Raw genomic sequence first — 19747 nt, 5'->3', positions numbered from 1 at the left:
TAATTCATTCTTGTCAAACACGAAATTTCTTATGCAATGGAAATGAATTTCGTGTGCAAGGAATCAAATAAAATGTGTACGCTTCTCTCTCAACTTGAGTTCGCTTTTTGATTTCTATTAGGATTTATAGAAATAAAATAAGAATTAGCGTCGCCTATACACATAATTTCAGGGTGGCTCTGACCGCGCTTTTTTCCCATGGGAAAATAAGTAAGTAAGAGTTTTGGAATTTTAAGTATAACATGGCTTATACGATCGGAGAAGTGGAGGCAGTGGTATCATGCGACAACACAGACGATGAGAGAGCGACAAAAAACATTAAGACTGTCGGTGGTGGTTCAACGATGGTGGGGCGAGACCTCATGATGCCTTGTTGCTGTCTCTCATATACTATGCGTAAATATCTCATAATGGTATCAATATCCAATTTTAATTTAACTATTTTCAAGTTCATTATGGTTTTCAACACTCTATTTAGTCGTTGTGTTTTGGATGTTTTACTTTTTATCGGAGACATATTAGCCGTGTTCTATCGTCCCATTAAGAGAGTACGGTTAGATTCTTATCATTAGATAATTATTTTCATCACCGTCAAAAAACCGCATGAAAATAACTTTTGTAAGTATTTTGAAATAGCCAAATAAAATTTCAAATTGTAATATGCATTTTTTTCTTCTCTTTTTAGTGTTTTAGATCGGGTTCAACCTATGTCTATAGGTATTTTACACATATTTTGATAGAATATTCCGTGCAATTGAAAAAAAAAACCATAAAAATACAATAAAGCAAAACAAAACAAAACAAACTACCAATGATTTTTATTTCACTAAAGCTATGACATTATCAAACTAGGCCAAAAATGTTTTATGGACGGTGCAAGTTTTGTTTGCTACATCATCATTACAATGTATTGTATGGCCCGAAAATCATTCCCCGTATTAAAGGTCGCATTAAATTCCTTTTAAAGGATGACATTTTAAGTCCTCTCCGGCAAATTTGATTGCATTGTAGCTTAAGCTGAAACCCACAAAAATGATGTTTACGTAAAAAGTTGTATTGAATTTTTCTTGGACCACAAATGGCTTGGTTTGGTTGGGGGATATTAGGTTTGGAAATGTGAGATATAGATACAACAAATAAATAATAAGGAACCAGTCATTGCAAAGCTTTGCATGATATCCCTATCTTTAGAGACCTTATCTTACTCGTAACGTATTTTTCTTTTTTCAGACACCAATATTCTATTTCCCCGTTTAGCAATCCTTATCGGACGAAGTAAGAAAAAAGTGTGAACTTTTTATTTTATAATTTTATTTTACTTCAAATTGAAATTTTCATTACCACGTTAAAGAACAAAGGCATCAATATTTACCCCAATGAAAAGGCAAGTGTGAACGTTAAAAGATTAGAGATATACTCAAATCTCTTCTCTTTTCTACTTCTTTTTTAAAAGATTTGCTATCAATTGTTAATCCAACAACATTAGAGATATTTTATTTTCTACTTCCTTTTTCAACATATTAATAGTAAATCTTTTTATTACAAACCCTCACGTTCCACACCATCTTCAAATTTCTAAGTACTTTTTTCAATTAATCAAAAAGTGCGAAACATGCATGTGTATGAAATAACCAAAGAAAAGTAACGAAACCATTTTTTTTTCCGTTCTCTTTTTTCTCTTTTCCATTTCTCTTTTCTGTCTCCTCATATTTCTATTGTAAAATAAAAAATAAAAAATAAATGAGGGAAACCAGTATATACACGTTAAAACCGGCTCATTTTTCTGTTTTTTCCTTCTTTTGTTTTGTTTAAATCTCTTCAAAGTTTTCTAATAGGAATTTTCGAAAGAGGCCTAAACGTTCCACACCATCTTCAAATTTTCCAAGTATTCCTTCAATCAATCAAAGAGTGTGAAACAAGCATGTGACTGAAATAACCATAGAAAAGTAAGCAAACCATTTTTTTTTTTTTTGTTCCTTCTCTCTTTTCCTTTTTTTTTCTTTCCATTTCTGTCTCCTCATTTCTATTGTAAAAAAAAAAAGAACCATCGTTTCTATATACACAGGTTAAGACAATGGTACCCAAAACAGGACTTTTTGTGTGTGTGTGTGTACAAAGCAGATCCCGAATTAAAAAACCACGAAGAAACCGCCCGTCGGCCCAGACGAAACCGAGCTCGTTTTTCTTTCTTTCCATTTCTTTCTCTCTCTCTCTCTCTCTCTCTCTCTCTCTCTCGAAAGGGAACTTCGAAAGAGACCTTGACGTGGGCCCGGAGAAACCGAGCTCGTTTTTTTTTTTTTTTTTTTTTCTATTTAGAGGGAACTTTCGAAAGAGACTTGGACGTGGCCGGGGTGTCGGGGCTTAGGGGCGGCGGCGGCGGCGAGGCCTTGGAGGAGCTTGACGACGTCGGAGGTGTCGTCTAAATAGTATTTTGCCTTGCTCGGCTTTCTTCCGACGGTGCAAGCGAATATCTCCGGCACCGAAACCGTGCTAACGATGCTCTCGAACATGTCTTCGTCGGACCGGTCGTCTCCGATGCACATCACGAAATCCGGCGGCGTTCCTTCTTCAACCATCCTCAACAGAACCTTCTCCACCGCCAGCCCTTTGCTCACTCCCTGTCACCCATCACCAAAAAAAATAAAAAATAAAAAATTAACTAGCGCAAATATTATTATTTTTTGGAAACTAGATAGCCAAGGAACTTTATAACTTCTTGTTAATATCATGAATAACTAATTAAAACACCAATAGTAGTGAGATTTTTTTGTGTGTTTATTAAACTAGAGGATAAACAGACTATTTAGATATGAAGATCAATGGTATGAGGACTATTTTGCTATAAATAAAAAAATTGATACTAGAATCTTTTTTTTTTTTTGGGGAGCTAAATGGGTCTTGAATTATTGATATTGAAACATTTTAATATTTTTTTTCGAGAAAGCTAAAGAACTTGAAACATGTTAACTTGTTTACTATAACGATATAACTAATTAAAACACCATTTAGAATTTTTTTAGTGCAAGTTTTTTTGTGTGTTTCATAAACTATATTAAACAGTCTACTTAAATATGGAAACATGTTAAGACTAAAGAGGGGTTAAAGCGAGATTAGTAGTACCTGTGGCTTGACTTCGACGATGTGTTTGCCTCTTTTGACGACGGTGGGCTCGTTGGACAAGACGTTTTCAAGATGATCTAGTAACTCCTTTGCCTGGCAGGACCCGAAATCGGGGTCCGCGTCTTGGTGATGCCACACCAAAGCGCTCTCTTTCGGTTCGATGGCCGACCCATCGGTCGCCTCTGTGTACGATGTCATTATCGGCTCCACGATCTCCATCCAATCCAGATCCGCTCCGATCGGACTCGTCTCCCACTCGTGGCTTCTGTTCCATCTGCGACACAAAATTACGCTCAGAACCACCTAGTGGAAACTAGATATTACCTCTCCGAATAACACATCATTGTATTGGTTCCATAAATACCTCATTTTTACAGTTTTGATTCTAAACAACTTTTGTTTTACTGTTTGCAAATTCATTTCAAATACGGACAAAATCACTTAAAAATTAGAAAACATACATAAAAATGAGCAAGGTTTTTATTATGAACAAGAGCGCAAACCTCGTGAAGTATCCGTGTTCCGCGGCTATCCCGAGTTTCTCGCACGGAGCGAACCAGTCGCCGAGAGAACTTCTGCTCCGACCACTAACGATAAACACGGTGTTGTTGGGCTCGTTGCAGAGAGTGTTGAGCATCGAGATGACTTCTTGGCTCGGGTTCTTTATAATGGAAGACTGCGACACGACAGTCCCGTCGTAGTCCAAGAATATGGCCCGTCGACTCGTCCTTCTGTACGCCGAGACGAGATGGTCGATATTCAACTTCTTGAAATTCGGCGACAGCGACACGACTCTGAACCCGAGTCCGAGCCCGATCCCCCAGCACCGCTTGTTGTAGTGGTCGAGGCACGCCCTCTCGAGGTCTTTCACGAAGCTGCTCGACCAGTATGCCACGCCGTGGTCTCTCACGTACCGGTAGTGCTTCTCGTGCCGGAGCTGCTTCTCCGATTCGGGCATCGTGATCGCCGAGTTCATCGCGTCCGCCACCGCGTCCACGTCCCACGGGTTGACTCTGATCGCTCCGCTCAGAGACGGAGAACACCCGATGAACTCGGAGACGACGAGCATGCTGGTCCGAGAATCGGAGCCCGAGCCCTTTGTCGGGACTCCTTGGCGACAAACGATGTACTTGTACGGGACCAAGTTCATCCCGTCGCGGACCGCGTTGACTATGCAACACTCGGCCACGGAGTAGTACGCAGTCTTCTCGAACCGCGGGACGTGCCGGTCGATCAGGATCACGGGCTTGTAATCCTCGGAGCCGTAGACATCGTTGATCCTCTTCGCGGTGAGGTAGGTCTCGTTCTTGGCCTCGAGGACGTCTTTTCCGAACCCTCTCGCCGGGTTCACGATCTGGACCAAGACGATCTTCCCTTGCAGGTCCGGGTTCTGCTGCAAGAGCTGCTCGATGGAGAGGAGCTTGAGGCTGATTCCTTTGAATATGTCCATGTCGTCAACCCCGAGGATGAGCTTTTTCCCTCGGAACTGGTCTTTGATCTCCTTGATCTTCGCGGCCGTGGAAGGGAGGTTCAGGACCGATTCGAGCCGGCCCATGTGGACACCCACGGGGAGGATTTTGATGTACACCGTTCGCCCGAAATAGTCGAGCCCGATGTGTCCCCGTTTGGACTCGTAATCCAGACCGAGCATTCTGCTGCAACACGAGAGGAAGTGCCGGGCATAGTCAAAAGTGTGGAAGCCGATCAGATCGCAGTTCAACAAGCCCCTCAGAATCTCGTCGCGAACCGGTAAGGTCCGGTAGATTTCCGAGGACGGAAACGGGCTGTGGAGGAAGAACCCGAGCTTGACCCGGTAGAATCCTTTCCTCAGAAAAGTCGGGAGGATCATGAGGTGGTAATCGTGGACCCACACGGAATCGTCGTCCGGGTTTATCACCTCCATGACTTTATCCGCGAAGATCTTGTTGGCCGACACGTAAGCCTGCCAGAGCGACCGGTCGAACCGATCTCCGTGATCGGGACATATCGGCAACATGTAGTGAAAGAGCGGCCATAGCTGTTGCTTACAGAACCCGAGGTAGAATTTCCTCTGGAGCTCGTTCGGAAGAAAAGTCGGGACGCAATTAAATTCCTCGAGCAATCTCTGGGCGACCTCGTCCTGCTCGCCGGGGTCCACGTCGGCCTTGAGCGAGCCCACGTAAAGGACCTCGGTCTCGGGGGAAAACCCGTCTCTGAGCTGCAAAAGGATCGAATCGGCGTCGAGAGTGAAGCACCACTTGGAAGTTTCCGGATCCCTCTTCGTGTGCAATGGCAACATGTTCGCCACGATGATCTTCCGGTCCCGGTGGACCGAAGAAGTGTCCGACTCTGCGTCCGCGTCGGTGTTCGAATCCAAGTCCGAGATAATCCTAGTTATGGTGTTCACAGGCGGACCGGTCTTCGGGCTCGGTGTAGAAGGAAAGTCGAGTAGCCCGCTCGAGGCCATATCTATAAGATTCGAGTATGATCTTGACCCCATCCTCGACAAGTTTGACATGAAATAAATAACAATTTGGCTATAATTATCTGTGAGCGGTCCAAAAGCCCTAATCAAACCTGCATAACAAGTAAACAGTTGTGTAAATCTTCCGTTCAAATCAGGCTCTCAAAAAGCACAAATCCTCGAAATACAATTCTTCGCTGAACATAGTGTTTATCAGCATAAACTCCACCCAAATTTGGACTATTTCTATGTACAATAAATCAGGCGCTGTCAAGTTACTAAGCTTAAGATTCAAGGACATGAAAAATTAAAATTAAAAAAAAAAAAAAAAAAAAAAAAAAAGCGCTTGCTGTTATCAAAGAGTGATATTGATGGTTAATTTCCTACACGGTTCAACAGAACATGGAAGTTTTTTTTTTTTTTTTTTAAATAAAAAATAAGGATTGAGATTGAAGTATGGCAAAACGAAAGGAAATGAATAAGAATCTCATGCTCACAAGAATTCTTACTGGGAATATCGTCATTGTATTATCCTCCTATCTCTTCTTTAACACGTTTTTTTTTCAACTTTATTACGGGCGATTTAGGATAAACAATAAATAAAGGGTATTTATGAACAAGGAAAGCCAAACTAGATAACTTACCTTATCCAACGCGTAAATATAGCATACAAATAGGAATTATTGAGGACATAAATCGGCGTATTTAGGATGATCTGAAATTTCGAGCGCTCTTACAGGGATGCTTGGATTTTAAATAAATTAATAATAAAAATAAATAGGAAAACAGTTTTGTTTATTTATTGCAAACTCACAAGACTATCCCAAAATACTAATACGATTGGAGAATAAAATTGTTTATTTCCCAAGGAAAAACTACAAAAAAAAAAAATTAAATAAAATTGAGAAGAACAAATAACTGATTCTCTCTTCTGCTTCAATCTTCAGACTCACCAAAAACTCAACCGACCTAAGTAAAATTAAAGCAAAACTATAAGTTATAATTATATACATAGTCAACAAAAATTCCATACCAAATCACCGAACCACCATACAGAAAAGTCGCACACAATAAAAAAAAAAAAATTCAATCGGAGTTCAACATCAGATCGACGAGGAACCACAAATTGATTCTTTCAACATCGAATATCTGAACCCCTAGGCTCACCTCTAAGTCAAAATTCCGGCGATCGGAGTCGTTGACGGCGATATATATGACCGGCGCGTGATTATCACGGCACAAGCGAGGTTGAGTTGAGAGAGAGAGAGAGAGAGATGGATGTTGTGTTGGATGTTTCCAACTTTCAATAAAAGAATGAGAAAGATCCGAAAGAGGAAGAGATATATAGATATAAGGATATATATATTATATATAATCTAAGCCAAATATATTTGGATATGTCTTATAAATTTAATAATTATATTGGATCACGCTGTAGAGAGAGATTGAGATAGCCTCCATAGAGAAGCTTTATCGTGTTTTCATTCTTATTTATTTTTTCGAATTGAGATTCAAAGTTTTCAACTCTTCTGCGGAGTTACAAAACTACCCTTTCGAATATTTATTACATTCATATTAATTTTTAGTTTAAATTACATTTATTTGTAAGACAAAGATATTCAAAGTTATTTTTAGTTGTATATCCGTAGGTAAGGATAGGTGGGTAAATAGGGGCAATTGGACGTTGAACTTGGATGTAACAAATATTGTTACTGTAGTCCAACTCCAAATCGATACCTCAGTAAATTGGTAAAAATTCGAAATCCAAAATGGTCGGAATTTTTGTGGTAAATTGGTACAAATCAGAATTTCGGTATTAGAACTTATATCATTAGCTCATATTAGAATTAATGTCTAGTAGTCACGCCAATTCACATTTATATTCGATTCAGCTACACGAATTTTAAATGAAGATTATAAATAATAATAAAGTACTAGTTGTCTATTTAAATTGTCAATTTAAAAAAAAAAAAAATCTCGATGAAGGAAAATACCTCCAAAAGAAGCTCGACTCGCTAGCACACCAAAGGTCGACGCCATTATATCAACGATAAATTATGCCATCTCCACTTGTAATTGTATGACACAAGATTCGGTAATAAAGACATACACATTGACACATTTTAAGTTATAAATAAACACTATGTTACTATAGTTAATACATAGGGTAATCTAATAACGTATGTAATTTCAAACATGATTTTAAGCATCAAGTCAATGTTTAATAAATTTTGTAATCTAATTGTTATCGGTGATTTTCGAAAATGATTCAATTCCTCGTGACTTACGAGAAATTCCACGTCAACGTTCAAATAAAGCTCATCAAAGTCCACGAAAGCTAAGGTCCACAAAAAAGGGTTCAAAAGTTCAAGCTCAAGCTCACACACGAAAAAACAGGCGTGGCGCGCCAGATCGCAGCCATGCGCGCGCTCTTTGCACGATCTAGGACCACCTCGCGCTCCATGAGGTGCGTCTAGAGGTTGTCCTAGACCTCCAAATCCATAATAAATACTCCTGCTCAGAGAGGCTCAAGGACACATTCATTATTCTTCAAGATTACTCGCTCGTAGAGTTATGAAACGCTGCCAAAGACTTTATGCACATAGTTTCTCTAATCGACCATTTAATCTCATGCACATAGCTGCGCCAAGAATTCTCTATTGATAATCTCCCTCACCTCTAAGAGAAAACACATATTCTCTCTCGGGTTGCTCGATTCTATAGTCTGAAACATCGCTGATGACTTCTCTGCGCTCTATTTCCTATGTCGAGTACATAGGCATTGAACTACGTCATGACTTGATCTCGCAACTCGGATACATGAGCAACTCATAAGAAGCCCATTCACCTCATTCTCTCATCAGAGAATGCCTCCGGGCTAGAGGAAAGACAACTCAAGACTTTCGAGTCCTCACACTTGGCTCAGGTGCGGCCACTTGGTCCGGGCTTGGGTCGAACCGCCCGAAGCTTTCCACGTTGCCGATTTTCCTCGACAACTCTAGCTATTTACAAAAATAAACGATTATAAAATATCGGAACATAAATAATATAAACCAACTACTAGCCAGCGTTTCAGTCAGCCAAACTTTTCGCGTGTAAAATAAACGTAAATTAACTCATTAAAACTTGATATCACAACTAATTGGACTAAACAAACGGGGAAAATATATTATGGAATAAAATGGATCAAGTTAAAGTGTATTAAAACTGCATTATTTGGCTGCGATCAAAACAAAAATTTAATATGCAATTCATTATTAAAATTAATACAAAAATATAATAGGTAACCATGCAAAAATATAATAGGTAATCGTGTGTAAATAATTACCCCACTTTCTCTTTCTTCTCAGCTACCGAAAGATTATATTCTAACGTCTGATATCACATTTAGAATAATCGAAAATTAACTTAAATTAACCAACAAAAATAATTTGATATCGCAACTAATTGGACTACAAAAAGCGAAAGAAATAAATCAAGTTAATATGTATTAAAACTGCATTATTTGGCTTTGATAAAAACATTAGCTACATATTTATGATCAGTCGATTTTAATAAAAATTAGTGTAATAATTTGTTAAATAATTAATAAAACTACATCATCATGTGAGTACATTAAAATTTAAATGAAACGTTGACTAGATTGTATTCACTTTTAACAACTTCATTAATCATAAAAGCGTTTTGGGAATGTAATTTAAGGATAAAGTTTTCAACATTAACAACAAGAAGCTAAATTTATTTGCGATGCTCTTGGTTTTTTTTAACCTCATATCGCTATTTTTCTTAGCATACTGAAGGCTCTTTAGTGGTTATCTATGCTCTTTGACACATTTTAAGTTATACATAAATGCTATGTGGTTTTAATTGATACGGAATTACGGATGTACTGATTTTTAACAACCTTATTAATTATATAATGTGTTTGGAGATGCAATTTAGGACAACAATTTGCAACATTAGAGCCAATTTTTGTTGCAAGAAATTTGGTCTTTCACCTCATATTGCTATTTTTTTTAGCTTACTTAAGGCTCTTCAGTGTCGAGTGTCGACTACTTAACCAAAGTTTATCCAAACCGCTTTTTATTGTAAAACAACAATAATCAAAATACTAAAACTAACCGATATATATCTTTAAAATTAAGTCTCACATTACCTTCACTACTTGATGAACCATTTAACTCGGTTACCAAATATGAAGAATAGAAAAGTATGATTAATTGCGAATGTATTTGGTAGTATTTAACGTATTTTTATTATTTATCAATAATTATTTTATAAGAAAAATAATAGAACACTCCTAACACTCCTTCATTTTATACGCAATCAAATAGTTTGAAATATTTTCTAAAAATATAAATTTATAGGAATGTTATTTATGCAAATAAGACCTAAAAAGGAATAATGATAATGATTACAAGAAAACGATGATGAAAAAAATCGGATCGTGTTTAGTTGGACGGTCAAAAGGAAATAACGCAGATATTTTAGAAAATTGTTTAGTGTTGAGAGAGTACAAAAAGACCAATTCATTTGCAACTATGGTTTATAATATGACCCTTGCTTTGCTGAAACATTTGTATTCGATCAAGATAATTTAAGCTAATCCAGTGATTATGGAACACCTAACTATTTAGTGGGCAAACAGACTTCCACAAAAACCTAATTACTTTATATTATTTCCAACCAATGAATTTGATCTAGCTCTGGGAATTTCAATTATAAAATGGAAAAAGTCAATAGTCAAATGAGGATAATTAGGGATTAGTAGGATCTCTAGGACAACTTTTTTAATCAGGCCAATTTATTATTTGATCATTATCTCTTTACATAAACTATACACAAAAAAAAAAAAAGATAATAGCCAATTAATTAATTATCTTTACCTGCCACATCCCATTAGTGATCTTGCTAGGTTTGGTCATTTGTACAGATACACTGTTTTAAATAAATGTTGGTTGATAATAATATAAAATAATGCAATATTTTATTATGTCTTTCTGCTTTGTGAATTCTAAGCCAATCAATGTTTTAGTGAGAAGTGAGTGGATAGTAATGTGTATTGTTTATAATTTAGTCTAATGTTAGAAGCCATAAACAAAAATTAGATGGGAAATAAAATAAGAGATGATGGAAAATAAATAGACAAAAAAAACATATTTTTTTTTTATTATTACATGAATACAACTTAATAGACGACTATAACTTATTTTCGAAATTACACAGTACTTTAAAATTTATAAATTAATATAACAGTGATAATTTAGCATTCATTAATGAACTAGTCAAATAGCCATGATTTTTTAAAATAAAATTAGTTTCCTTTCTTTTCAGTATATAATTGTATATACAGTTTGGATATTACTAACGTATAATAATAAAACTTAATAATTTTTGTAGTCTTTTATGTTTGCATTAAGCTACTATATCATTTTATCATATAAAATATAATATCATACACCACGGCTAATAATATCTATGATAACTGATAACTGAAAACACAAATACATTGGTATATATGTGTGTATTTTTATTTTTTTTTAAATAGTCTTGGTGAGATATGCTATATAGTCTAAGGCCTGAATCTAACAAATAATAAACTCGTGTGCATGTATTTGCCATTGTATAAATAATCGGCAACTCGGCAAGTTGTAATTTAATAGTTTGACATTATAAATAAATAAAAAAATTATGAAATGATGACGTGACCATATTATAACAGTTATCTGACTGGTTATTTTGCTATGTTTGTTAAGCTATTTAAAGCGTCAAACCCCAAAACAATCATATTCGTCATGATTTATAAACTTGGCGGGAAAATGTGGCGACTCAACAAAATATTATGAGCAATTCAATTTCAGTTTTTTTTTTTTAAATCTGAAAATTCAGTTTCAGTTATTCAATAGTAGTTAGTTAAGATTTTTACATTAAAAAAAAAGGTAGGCTCAAGAAATTCCACAACTTAATTGACCAAAATGATCCTATTTTGTTTTTTTTTTTTTAATAGTACGGATTTTCCATTAAAATAGGATAAAAAAACTCATCAATACATGAGAATAACACCTTAGTACATGGATTACCAAGACCTAAGTCAAGGTGAATCTAACACTAAATTCCGGTAAAAGAACGATATGTGCAAACTTCCGACAACGGGAAGAATTACAAGCACCAATAGAGCACACAAGAGGCTCGTTAAAAAACCCAAAGAATGGCGATGGAAAAATCCAACCAAACTCGGTCCGATAACCACGAATAGGGTGGCTCTTCAACCTGCATAGATAAAAACCTAACAGGAAATCCACTACGGGAGATGCGACTACGGCTAATCCGAGTCCAAAACAAACCAAAACAAAACAAACATAATAAAAATTAAGACGATCCATACTCCAACCAAGAACCCTGTAGCTAAACTGAAAACAAAAAACCAGCCTGCGGTGGGATCTAGCACGGTGAGCCTCATGGCGGGAGCGTCCTCGTCGGAGGAGCGCGTGGCGAGGACCTCGAGGAGGGTGGGCCACTGGGTGCAGAGGGTGGCGCCCAGGTCGAGCACGTGGAGGGCCTCCAGGAGGGCGGCGTTGGAGGCCGCGTGGCCGAAGGTGGTCCAGGGCGTGACCTCCTGGAACTTGAGGGCCAGGGCGCGCGCTGGAGTTGGCGGCGGCGGAGAGGGCGCGGAAGCGCGTGGGCCCGCAGGCGGTGGCGCGGCACAGCAGGGAACTGGCGGTGGCGAGCGGGTTCGGCGGCGAAGAAGCGGAGAAACGGCATCCACTGAGAAGTGGGTCACGTGGAGAATCGCCCTCCCCTCCGGACCGGAGCCGCGACAGTGACGGCGTCCGAACCCAGAGGGGCGGCGGCGGCGATTTAAAGTTAGGGTTTCTTTCCCTGTTCTGTTCCGAAGAGAGAGAGCAACCTTAGGATAGGAACTTATTGAATGCGGTCACTTTTTCCTAATCTAACGTTATAAATGATCCTATTTTGTTGAAGGCGTATTTTGTTGAAGGCGTCTCATTTATAGTACCATCACACGTATATGTATAAAATGGAGGTTAAAGAAAGTCTCCTTTTTTTGTTGAAAGTCTCGAGTCTCGACACATAAATCACACTAAAATACCAACATATAATTGAATTAAACGAAGAAAAAGACTAATTTGATGAGTATCTTGTGGCGAAGAACAAATTGTGAAAAAATCATTCACATCTCTTTTATTTGCTTTCTTTTCGATCTCTTTGACAACAAGATCAATACATGATAACAATTTGTATTGTTCATCGCCAAGATCGTAAGGATAAAATTACTCTACACTATGTCGATAATGAGTCTACGAGCCTTTGCAAACACGAGTCCCTCTGAAATAACTATACACTCAGCGATAAAATCATGTTAAATAATTGTGATTGAAGCACAAAATAAGTATTTTATACGATACTAGTATTCTTCGTTGTAATCTCCGATTGAATATAATGAAAACAAATAGGTAATCTCATCTTGACCGACACTAAGATTCATTCGAATCTGAACACTAGATAAATCTCGTTGTGTCATTTCTCCTTATTTTGTTTTATGTGTTTTTACGATTACTTGTGCATCACGACACTATTTCTTAGGGATTAATTTCAACCGTACTAATAAGGCTTTCCAAATCTTTATTATCGATTTTATTTTGTATTTAATGAAATTCTTTTGATTTAAAAAAAAAGCATATGATATGGAAATATTTTCTCTTACTTTTTAAAAAAAGCTACAATCATTAATGGAGATCCAAAAGCTATATATCTCTCAAACGTACTTATCATTATCAACCAAAACAAAAGATCATTCTACAAATAAAACCTCGCGTGCGCAAATAGTACGAGTAAAAGACTAAACACACAATTCTAGAATTTTAAAAAAAAAAAAAAAAAAAAAAAACATTCATTTATTATAATAAATAAAGAAGAAAAATTTCAAGGGCAATTAAGAGAATTCAAAGGTAAATTAAATGGTTAGAAAGAATGCAGATGAGATGAGCTGGGCACTAATAAATGACAGCTGTGGATTGGTAAAGGGCCGAAGAAGAAAGTACTCGTTTTGTGTCCCCCCAAAAAATAAAAATAAAAACAGAAACCGTGAAAAAAAAAATTCAAAAAAAAAAATCAATTTATTATTATTTTTTTGCTTTTGGCTAAGTTTTATTATCATTTAATTTAAACAAGTAATAAAAGTATAGATAAGAGAGAGGGCTTGACTCGGTGAGCGTGACCCGGACAGCACGCCTTTGTCCAGATCACACCATGTCTTAGCTGGCCATTTGGATAAGCATTGACACGCCCTCTTTCCACTTCGCCCTCCTTTTTACGCTCTATTTACGATACTGCCACTCCATTGCCGCGCGCATTAAAAAGGTCAAGTCCACAGTTTTAATGAAAAAAAATGTGCGAAGTGCAAAACCATTACTACTATTTATTTACACACTTTTAATGAAAAAAGAATATTAATTTCATTTCCTAAATATTCCGAATGCTAGTCTGTGTCAATTAAAAGCACTCAGATTCAATTTATTATTCTTTTTCATCTAGATAAATATATGCACTTTAATTTGTGTTTTTTGCTAAATTTTTAAAGTTAACTATCACCTCTTTTATGGTAAAAAAAAAAGTTTATTAATTTAGGATTTTTTTTTTTAAGAGGGAGAGTGGCATTGGCGTAATTCCGTCGAACAATCCTGCTTCAATATTAATGATGGTCGTTAAAAGTGGATAAAGTTGATGGGACGAGGATTTCATTGAACTTTTTTTTTTTTTTTTTTTTTTTAATTATATTTCTTGGACAGGTTTCGTTTTTAGAGAGAGAGAGAAAGACGTGAAAACGGTTATATTTTATTTAAATTTCTATATATATCATTTTTTTTGTCCAGTCCAATCCAAAATATGTTTTCCTCTTCTCTTTCCCATTTTCCTCGTCCCACCAACCAACTCACTCTCTCCTTCCCTCCTTCCCAACCAGTACGGACAAAAAAACGAGCACGTGGAACGCTCGTGCGTCAAAATCGCTCTCGCGTGGGACCCACGGGAGCGACCTACTAAAAGTGGGTCCCACTCACCTGCTGCACCGGAAATGGTCCACGTCAGAGGGAACGTCCCCATTATTCAGACGCAGCAACCATGCTGCCGACACGTGCCCTCCACGTGATGGGGATTGATTTGAGATTGAATTAAATAAAAATAAATATATATTAAAAAAGGAGTAGTATTTATTATTTATTATTCTCGTGTATTTATTTTATTTACGAGCATTTACTGAAAATATGGATAAAATTCTGACGTATTTATTATTTACGAAAATTACAAGTTAAATCATTGAATATTGACCGTAAAAAAATGTCGTTTTCTTATCCGAAGGTATTAGATAACGTGCCGTGGTTAATTAATCATCCATTAAAGAAGCACTAGTGACAATCATATCAATCTTGTAATCTCATAAGCTGTAAAATCCAAAATCACATGCCATTTTCAGCCTTCCCATTATTTTTAGATAAGATAACAACCTATCAAAAATAATTGAAAAGTAGGTTTGAAAACAAATAACATATTTAATAGTGAATTAATTACGTGCGTGTATTAAATAAACTCTTTGTTGATGAGTTTTTTTTTTTGGAAAAGTTATATGGATAAATGTCTAATTTGAGAATTTAAAAAAAAATAGATACAAAAATTAAATAAATATTTATTTCTTCTCTTAAAATTTGTATGTATTGATTTTTTTTTTATCAAGCACGATTCATATAAAAACATAACACGTATCAAAAATAGATCTTCACCAAAACAATCGTCTCATCAAAATATTTATACCAAGATTATATATATGTATTAAAAATAAAAATGTGTAGATAACAATTATGTATATTTTAGATTTTATAAGAAAAATGAATAGATTTATTTAAGGAGAAAAATGATATGAAATAGCCAATTCAAACTATGACTTTTGCAAAATAGCCATAGTTTCATTAGGTATATCAAAATAGTCAATTGAGAGTATTACGATTTTTAATCCTGCCTCGATTAATTTTAATCCAGCCTTCATAAACTTACATTCTGTCTTTATAGTTCGTTGGGATTAAATTTAATCCAACCTAGATTAATCTTACTTGGGCTAGTTTGCTTATAGTTGGCAAACTATGACTATTTTGCAAAAGCTTAAGTTCTATTTAGCTATATAGCCGCTTAAAAAAAAAGAAGTTTACTAATAAAACACCACAAGCTTGTCATTTTAACGTTCCATAATTCTCTCTACATATATTTATATTATATAAAAAATTGCTTCAAAGAAATATATTAGAATTACTACCAGCAAATGGAACTTTATAATTGTGATTGTTAATAATTACTCATGATCAGCGTCTATGATGATCATCATGAATAATGCCACTATTCTCTTTTAGGGCATCTAAGGTTTTGAAATTTGATCACATTGGTCTTATCATGAAAAAGACAAGAAAAATAAAAGTAAAGAGGAAATTTACTTCCCTTAAAAAGAGCCTAAAATATGTGTGTTTGTGTGTGTGTGTGTGTGTGTTTTTTTTTTTGGAAGTAAGGGTATTGTTTTGTTTTGTTGTTAAAGGTATATAATTAATATGCGCCAAAGCCAAAGCCAAACCAATGGTTTAATTAAATAATAAATTATTACATGTAGATATATGGGGTGGTGGTGGGACCCACTCATCTCCAAAACTCAAATTAAGTGAGAAAGTGGGACCCAACAACTTTAGTACCAAAATGGAATGTTCCAAACGTATCTTTCACGTAATGCGTTTTTCTATATAACACAAAAATACACACTTTATTTCCTCTTGAAAAATTATATAGAAACTCCCTATCCAATCGTGTATTTTCCTTGCAGATATGTATTTATCAAGAGGTCAATTGTATTTGTATGTATCACGAAACCAAGACCACAATTTTCAGCCCGGATTCGGAATCCGGATTGAAAATTTTAATTAAATTAAATTTGAATATCTGACTTGATTTAAAAATATATTTATTAATAGTGGTCAAAATATTATTTTATGCATTATTTGAAATTCAACCATTATTCTATGGAATATATTCATGTTATGTGTAATATTCGCAGCATTATTCTACCGCAATGTCATACTCTGTAAACCTTATTTATTTTATTTAGATCTTGTAATAAGAGTTTTATAATTTAAAAATATTAATCAAGGATTTATTCACTTTCGGATAACGGCAAAGTCACAAAATATTGTTATTTAAATACGATGGCTAGTTTTAAGAAAATAGTATTAAATAATTATATTAGGTCTATGTAGCAAATAGTCATGATTTTTACTTTATAATACACTAGTACGACAAGGTTTATTGGTTATTCTACAAAAAAAAAAAAATGTGGCTTATTCAAAATCTTATCGTAATTAAACTCAAACTTCAAATTATGCTTTTATTATGATATCTGCAAGAACTCACAATTTAAAATAATAAATATATTACATTTAACTAATAGTAAAAAAAAATTATTTACAAGATCACTAACACTAATATAATATAATTTCTAAAAGTATGTGAATATCTGAAAGAATATCCAAAACACTACGTATAACTATTTAGTGTTCTACAATGTGCAATGAAACACGTTAGGGCGTTAGGTTCTATATCTTTGTCTGGTTGACCTTTTTTTATTTATATAAATTAAAATATATTTGGTTTATATGTCTAAATTATTATAGGCTCGTCGGTGGCTTTCAAATTGTGATTATTATAAGGCTATAAAAAGGTTGTATTTCTGTTATCCGATTAGAGAAGTGATATTCAGGGCAATAATATCTACATAAAGGATAAGTTGCCTTCAACTTTATCCCATCATTGAATGCAGATTTTCAAATGAGAGAAAGTGTTGCAATAAGAAGAGGATAAGCATAAAAAAAAAGATGGCACTTGGGTCTTATAAAGTTAGATGGAAAAATACAGGTTTATATAATATGGTACTACAAGTCGTTGTCATCACTGTATTTGGTGTTTATAACCTTGAAAAATCTATGTTAATTTAGTATTTAGTTTGGGTTATCTATCATAGCAATAAGCGTTACATAAATTGATTCGGTTGGATTTTTTTTTTTTTAAATTGGGTTTAAAAATATTTTTTTAAATGTATTTTAAACCACTCAGAGCGTGAGAAAAATTATTTAAATATAAGTTAAAGTGCATTTTTTAAACAATTTTTTTTAGATTAAATTTGGATTATATATATTAAATTTTGTAGTCCAATTACTCGATAACAATAAAAAGAATCAAATTAAGATAATACATTTGTGCTACATGATAGAGAGAGAGGCTTAAACCAAACTATAATTTTAGTATTTGTCAATTAGACTAAGTTTAAACAAGCGTTAAGCGCTAGACTATTTCATATAAGTCTTTTTTTTCTTTTGGAATTTGAGTTTATGTGGAGTTATCCTTGTAGTTGCTCAGGAAATTGTTGTGATTTGACAAAGATAAATGTTTATTATCGGAACATAGAAACACTAATAATTTATATGTTATTTGACATCATGACACAACAAACGGCTCTTTCTTTGAAACATCTTTGTTCTCCTTTAGATGCCACTAAACTCAATATATTATAAATGTGCATGTGTTTGGATTTTACTTTTGAAGTTAATACAAATCTAGATCAAGTTTAACCTACATACCAAACTTGGCATTTTTGCAAAACATCTTATATTCATTGGTACTCTCTTCTTGTAATTTATCAAGACTTTCATGCAAGCAAGCAAACGTATAATATATATATATATATATATATATATATATATATATATATATATATATATATATATATATATATATACACACACACACACACACTAGTGGATTTTTCATTGAAGCATATATCAACTTTTTATTTCCCATCTTGAAGTGACATAAACTTTTATGCAATATGATAGTAGTATTAGAATTAAGGAGAACCTTTTTTAGTTTTGTAAAAATTGAACGAGACCTATGAGATCTCTAAGAGACCCACACACAATCACATCAAATACAAAGAATATAGATACATAAATAATAATTTGTATGGAAATTTCAAGAAAACATTCATTTTCATGGACCTTCACTATGTGGGCCTATAGGGCCCATAGCAACTAATGTAAAGGCCTCATAATTCACCTAAGTCCAACTATAGGCCACAGAGTTGGTCTAAAAGCCCACAAAAAACAAAAGCAAGACTAGGATATGTTGCCAAACAACTATTATTCCTAGGGATGAGGATTTAGATATAGTCTTGGAGAAAAATGGGAATGACTATTACATATATACCACTCACACGTATGTTTATTTCTTTATTAAATTTAAGACATTTTTGTCCCTTTTTTCAGAATTTTAGCGGTTTAATTACTGAAATTTCATTCGGCCAGTATATTGGCGGAGCAAGGATTTCATTTCAGGGGAGCATAACGAAAAAAACTTTACAATTTTGGACTAAAAATTAAAATACTATGAAGTTACACTTTTATAAAAATGAGGGGACAGATGCCAGTATGTTCACATAAAAGATAAAAGAAAAATAGAGACAAAATTATTGTTCGTATTTTTTTAATTTATAATTTTTGTATTTTTCTTGACTTGACTTATCTATTTATTCATTTGATGAGACATTAAATTTTATAAACTTGTCCAATTTATATCGATAGTTTTTTTTTTTTTTTTTTGAGGGAGAGCTTTATAAGTAGCCAATGATACAAGATCGGATATTTACAAATATGAGGGGCTGGACAAATATAAATATGTATTTCTAATACCACACAAACACACACCTGAATTAATTAAATGTGGACATTGCGTCCGCCGGGATTCGATCCCCCGCGTCATCCCCTTGGGAGGAGAGTGGTGTTACCACTTGGCCCAAACAAGCTTGGGTATTTATATCGATAGTTATCAGATATAAATTTATGGACACGTAATGCGGATCAATTGCACATATATTTCAGTAATTACACATTTAAAATTGAAAAACAATAATAATAATACATATAAAAAGAAAAATAATGAATTCAAAACATATCCATTTCCTAACTAATATTTATATATAGATATCCAATATCATATATAAATGCCAAATGCATCATATAATGTCTAGCTTTTAATAAGTTGATGTGACTTTGAATTGTACAGTGAAAAAATTAAATTATTTGACAC

The 19747-nt window shown here is 34.6% G+C and overlaps 1 protein-coding gene across 1 annotated transcript; it reads right to left on the bottom strand.

The window, feature by feature from the left end:
• Positions 1-1909: 1909 nt before the first annotated feature.
• On the bottom strand, positions 1910-6916 carry LOC149403372 (putative alpha,alpha-trehalose-phosphate synthase [UDP-forming] 8). The gene is made up of 4 exons (XM_089609189.1): positions 6731-6916; positions 3624-5676; positions 3121-3394; positions 1910-2618 (listed from the first exon to the last, which is right to left on the bottom strand). The coding sequence occupies exons 2-4, from the start codon at positions 5615-5617 to the stop codon at positions 2313-2315; spliced, it is 2574 nt and encodes an 857-aa protein (XP_089465315.1). The 5' UTR covers positions 5618-5676; positions 6731-6916; the 3' UTR covers positions 1910-2312.
• Between the last annotated feature and the right edge of the window lie 12831 nt (positions 6917-19747).

The sequence above is a fragment of the Urtica dioica genome, chromosome 3 (assembly GCF_054948205.1).
Source record: "Urtica dioica subsp. dioica isolate 48M chromosome 3, U.dioica_male_clone48M_v1_H2, whole genome shotgun sequence".
NCBI lineage: Eukaryota > Viridiplantae > Streptophyta > Magnoliopsida > Rosales > Urticaceae > Urtica > Urtica dioica.
This window is presented reverse-complemented; position numbering and strand designations above follow the sequence as displayed.

Excerpts from the sequence above, each read along its gene's own strand:
- LOC149403372 (XM_089609189.1), bottom strand. The coding sequence starts at position 5,617 with ATGTCAAACTTGTCGAGGATGGGGTCAAGATCATACTCGAATCTTATA. Across the intron at positions 3,395-3,623 it reads GAACACGGATACTTCACGAG|ATGGAACAGAAGCCACGAGT; the intron begins GTTTGCGCTCTT and ends TTTGTGTCGCAG. Across the intron at positions 2,619-3,120 it reads TCGTCGAAGTCAAGCCACAG|GGAGTGAGCAAAGGGCTGGC; the intron begins GTACTACTAATC and ends GATGGGTGACAG.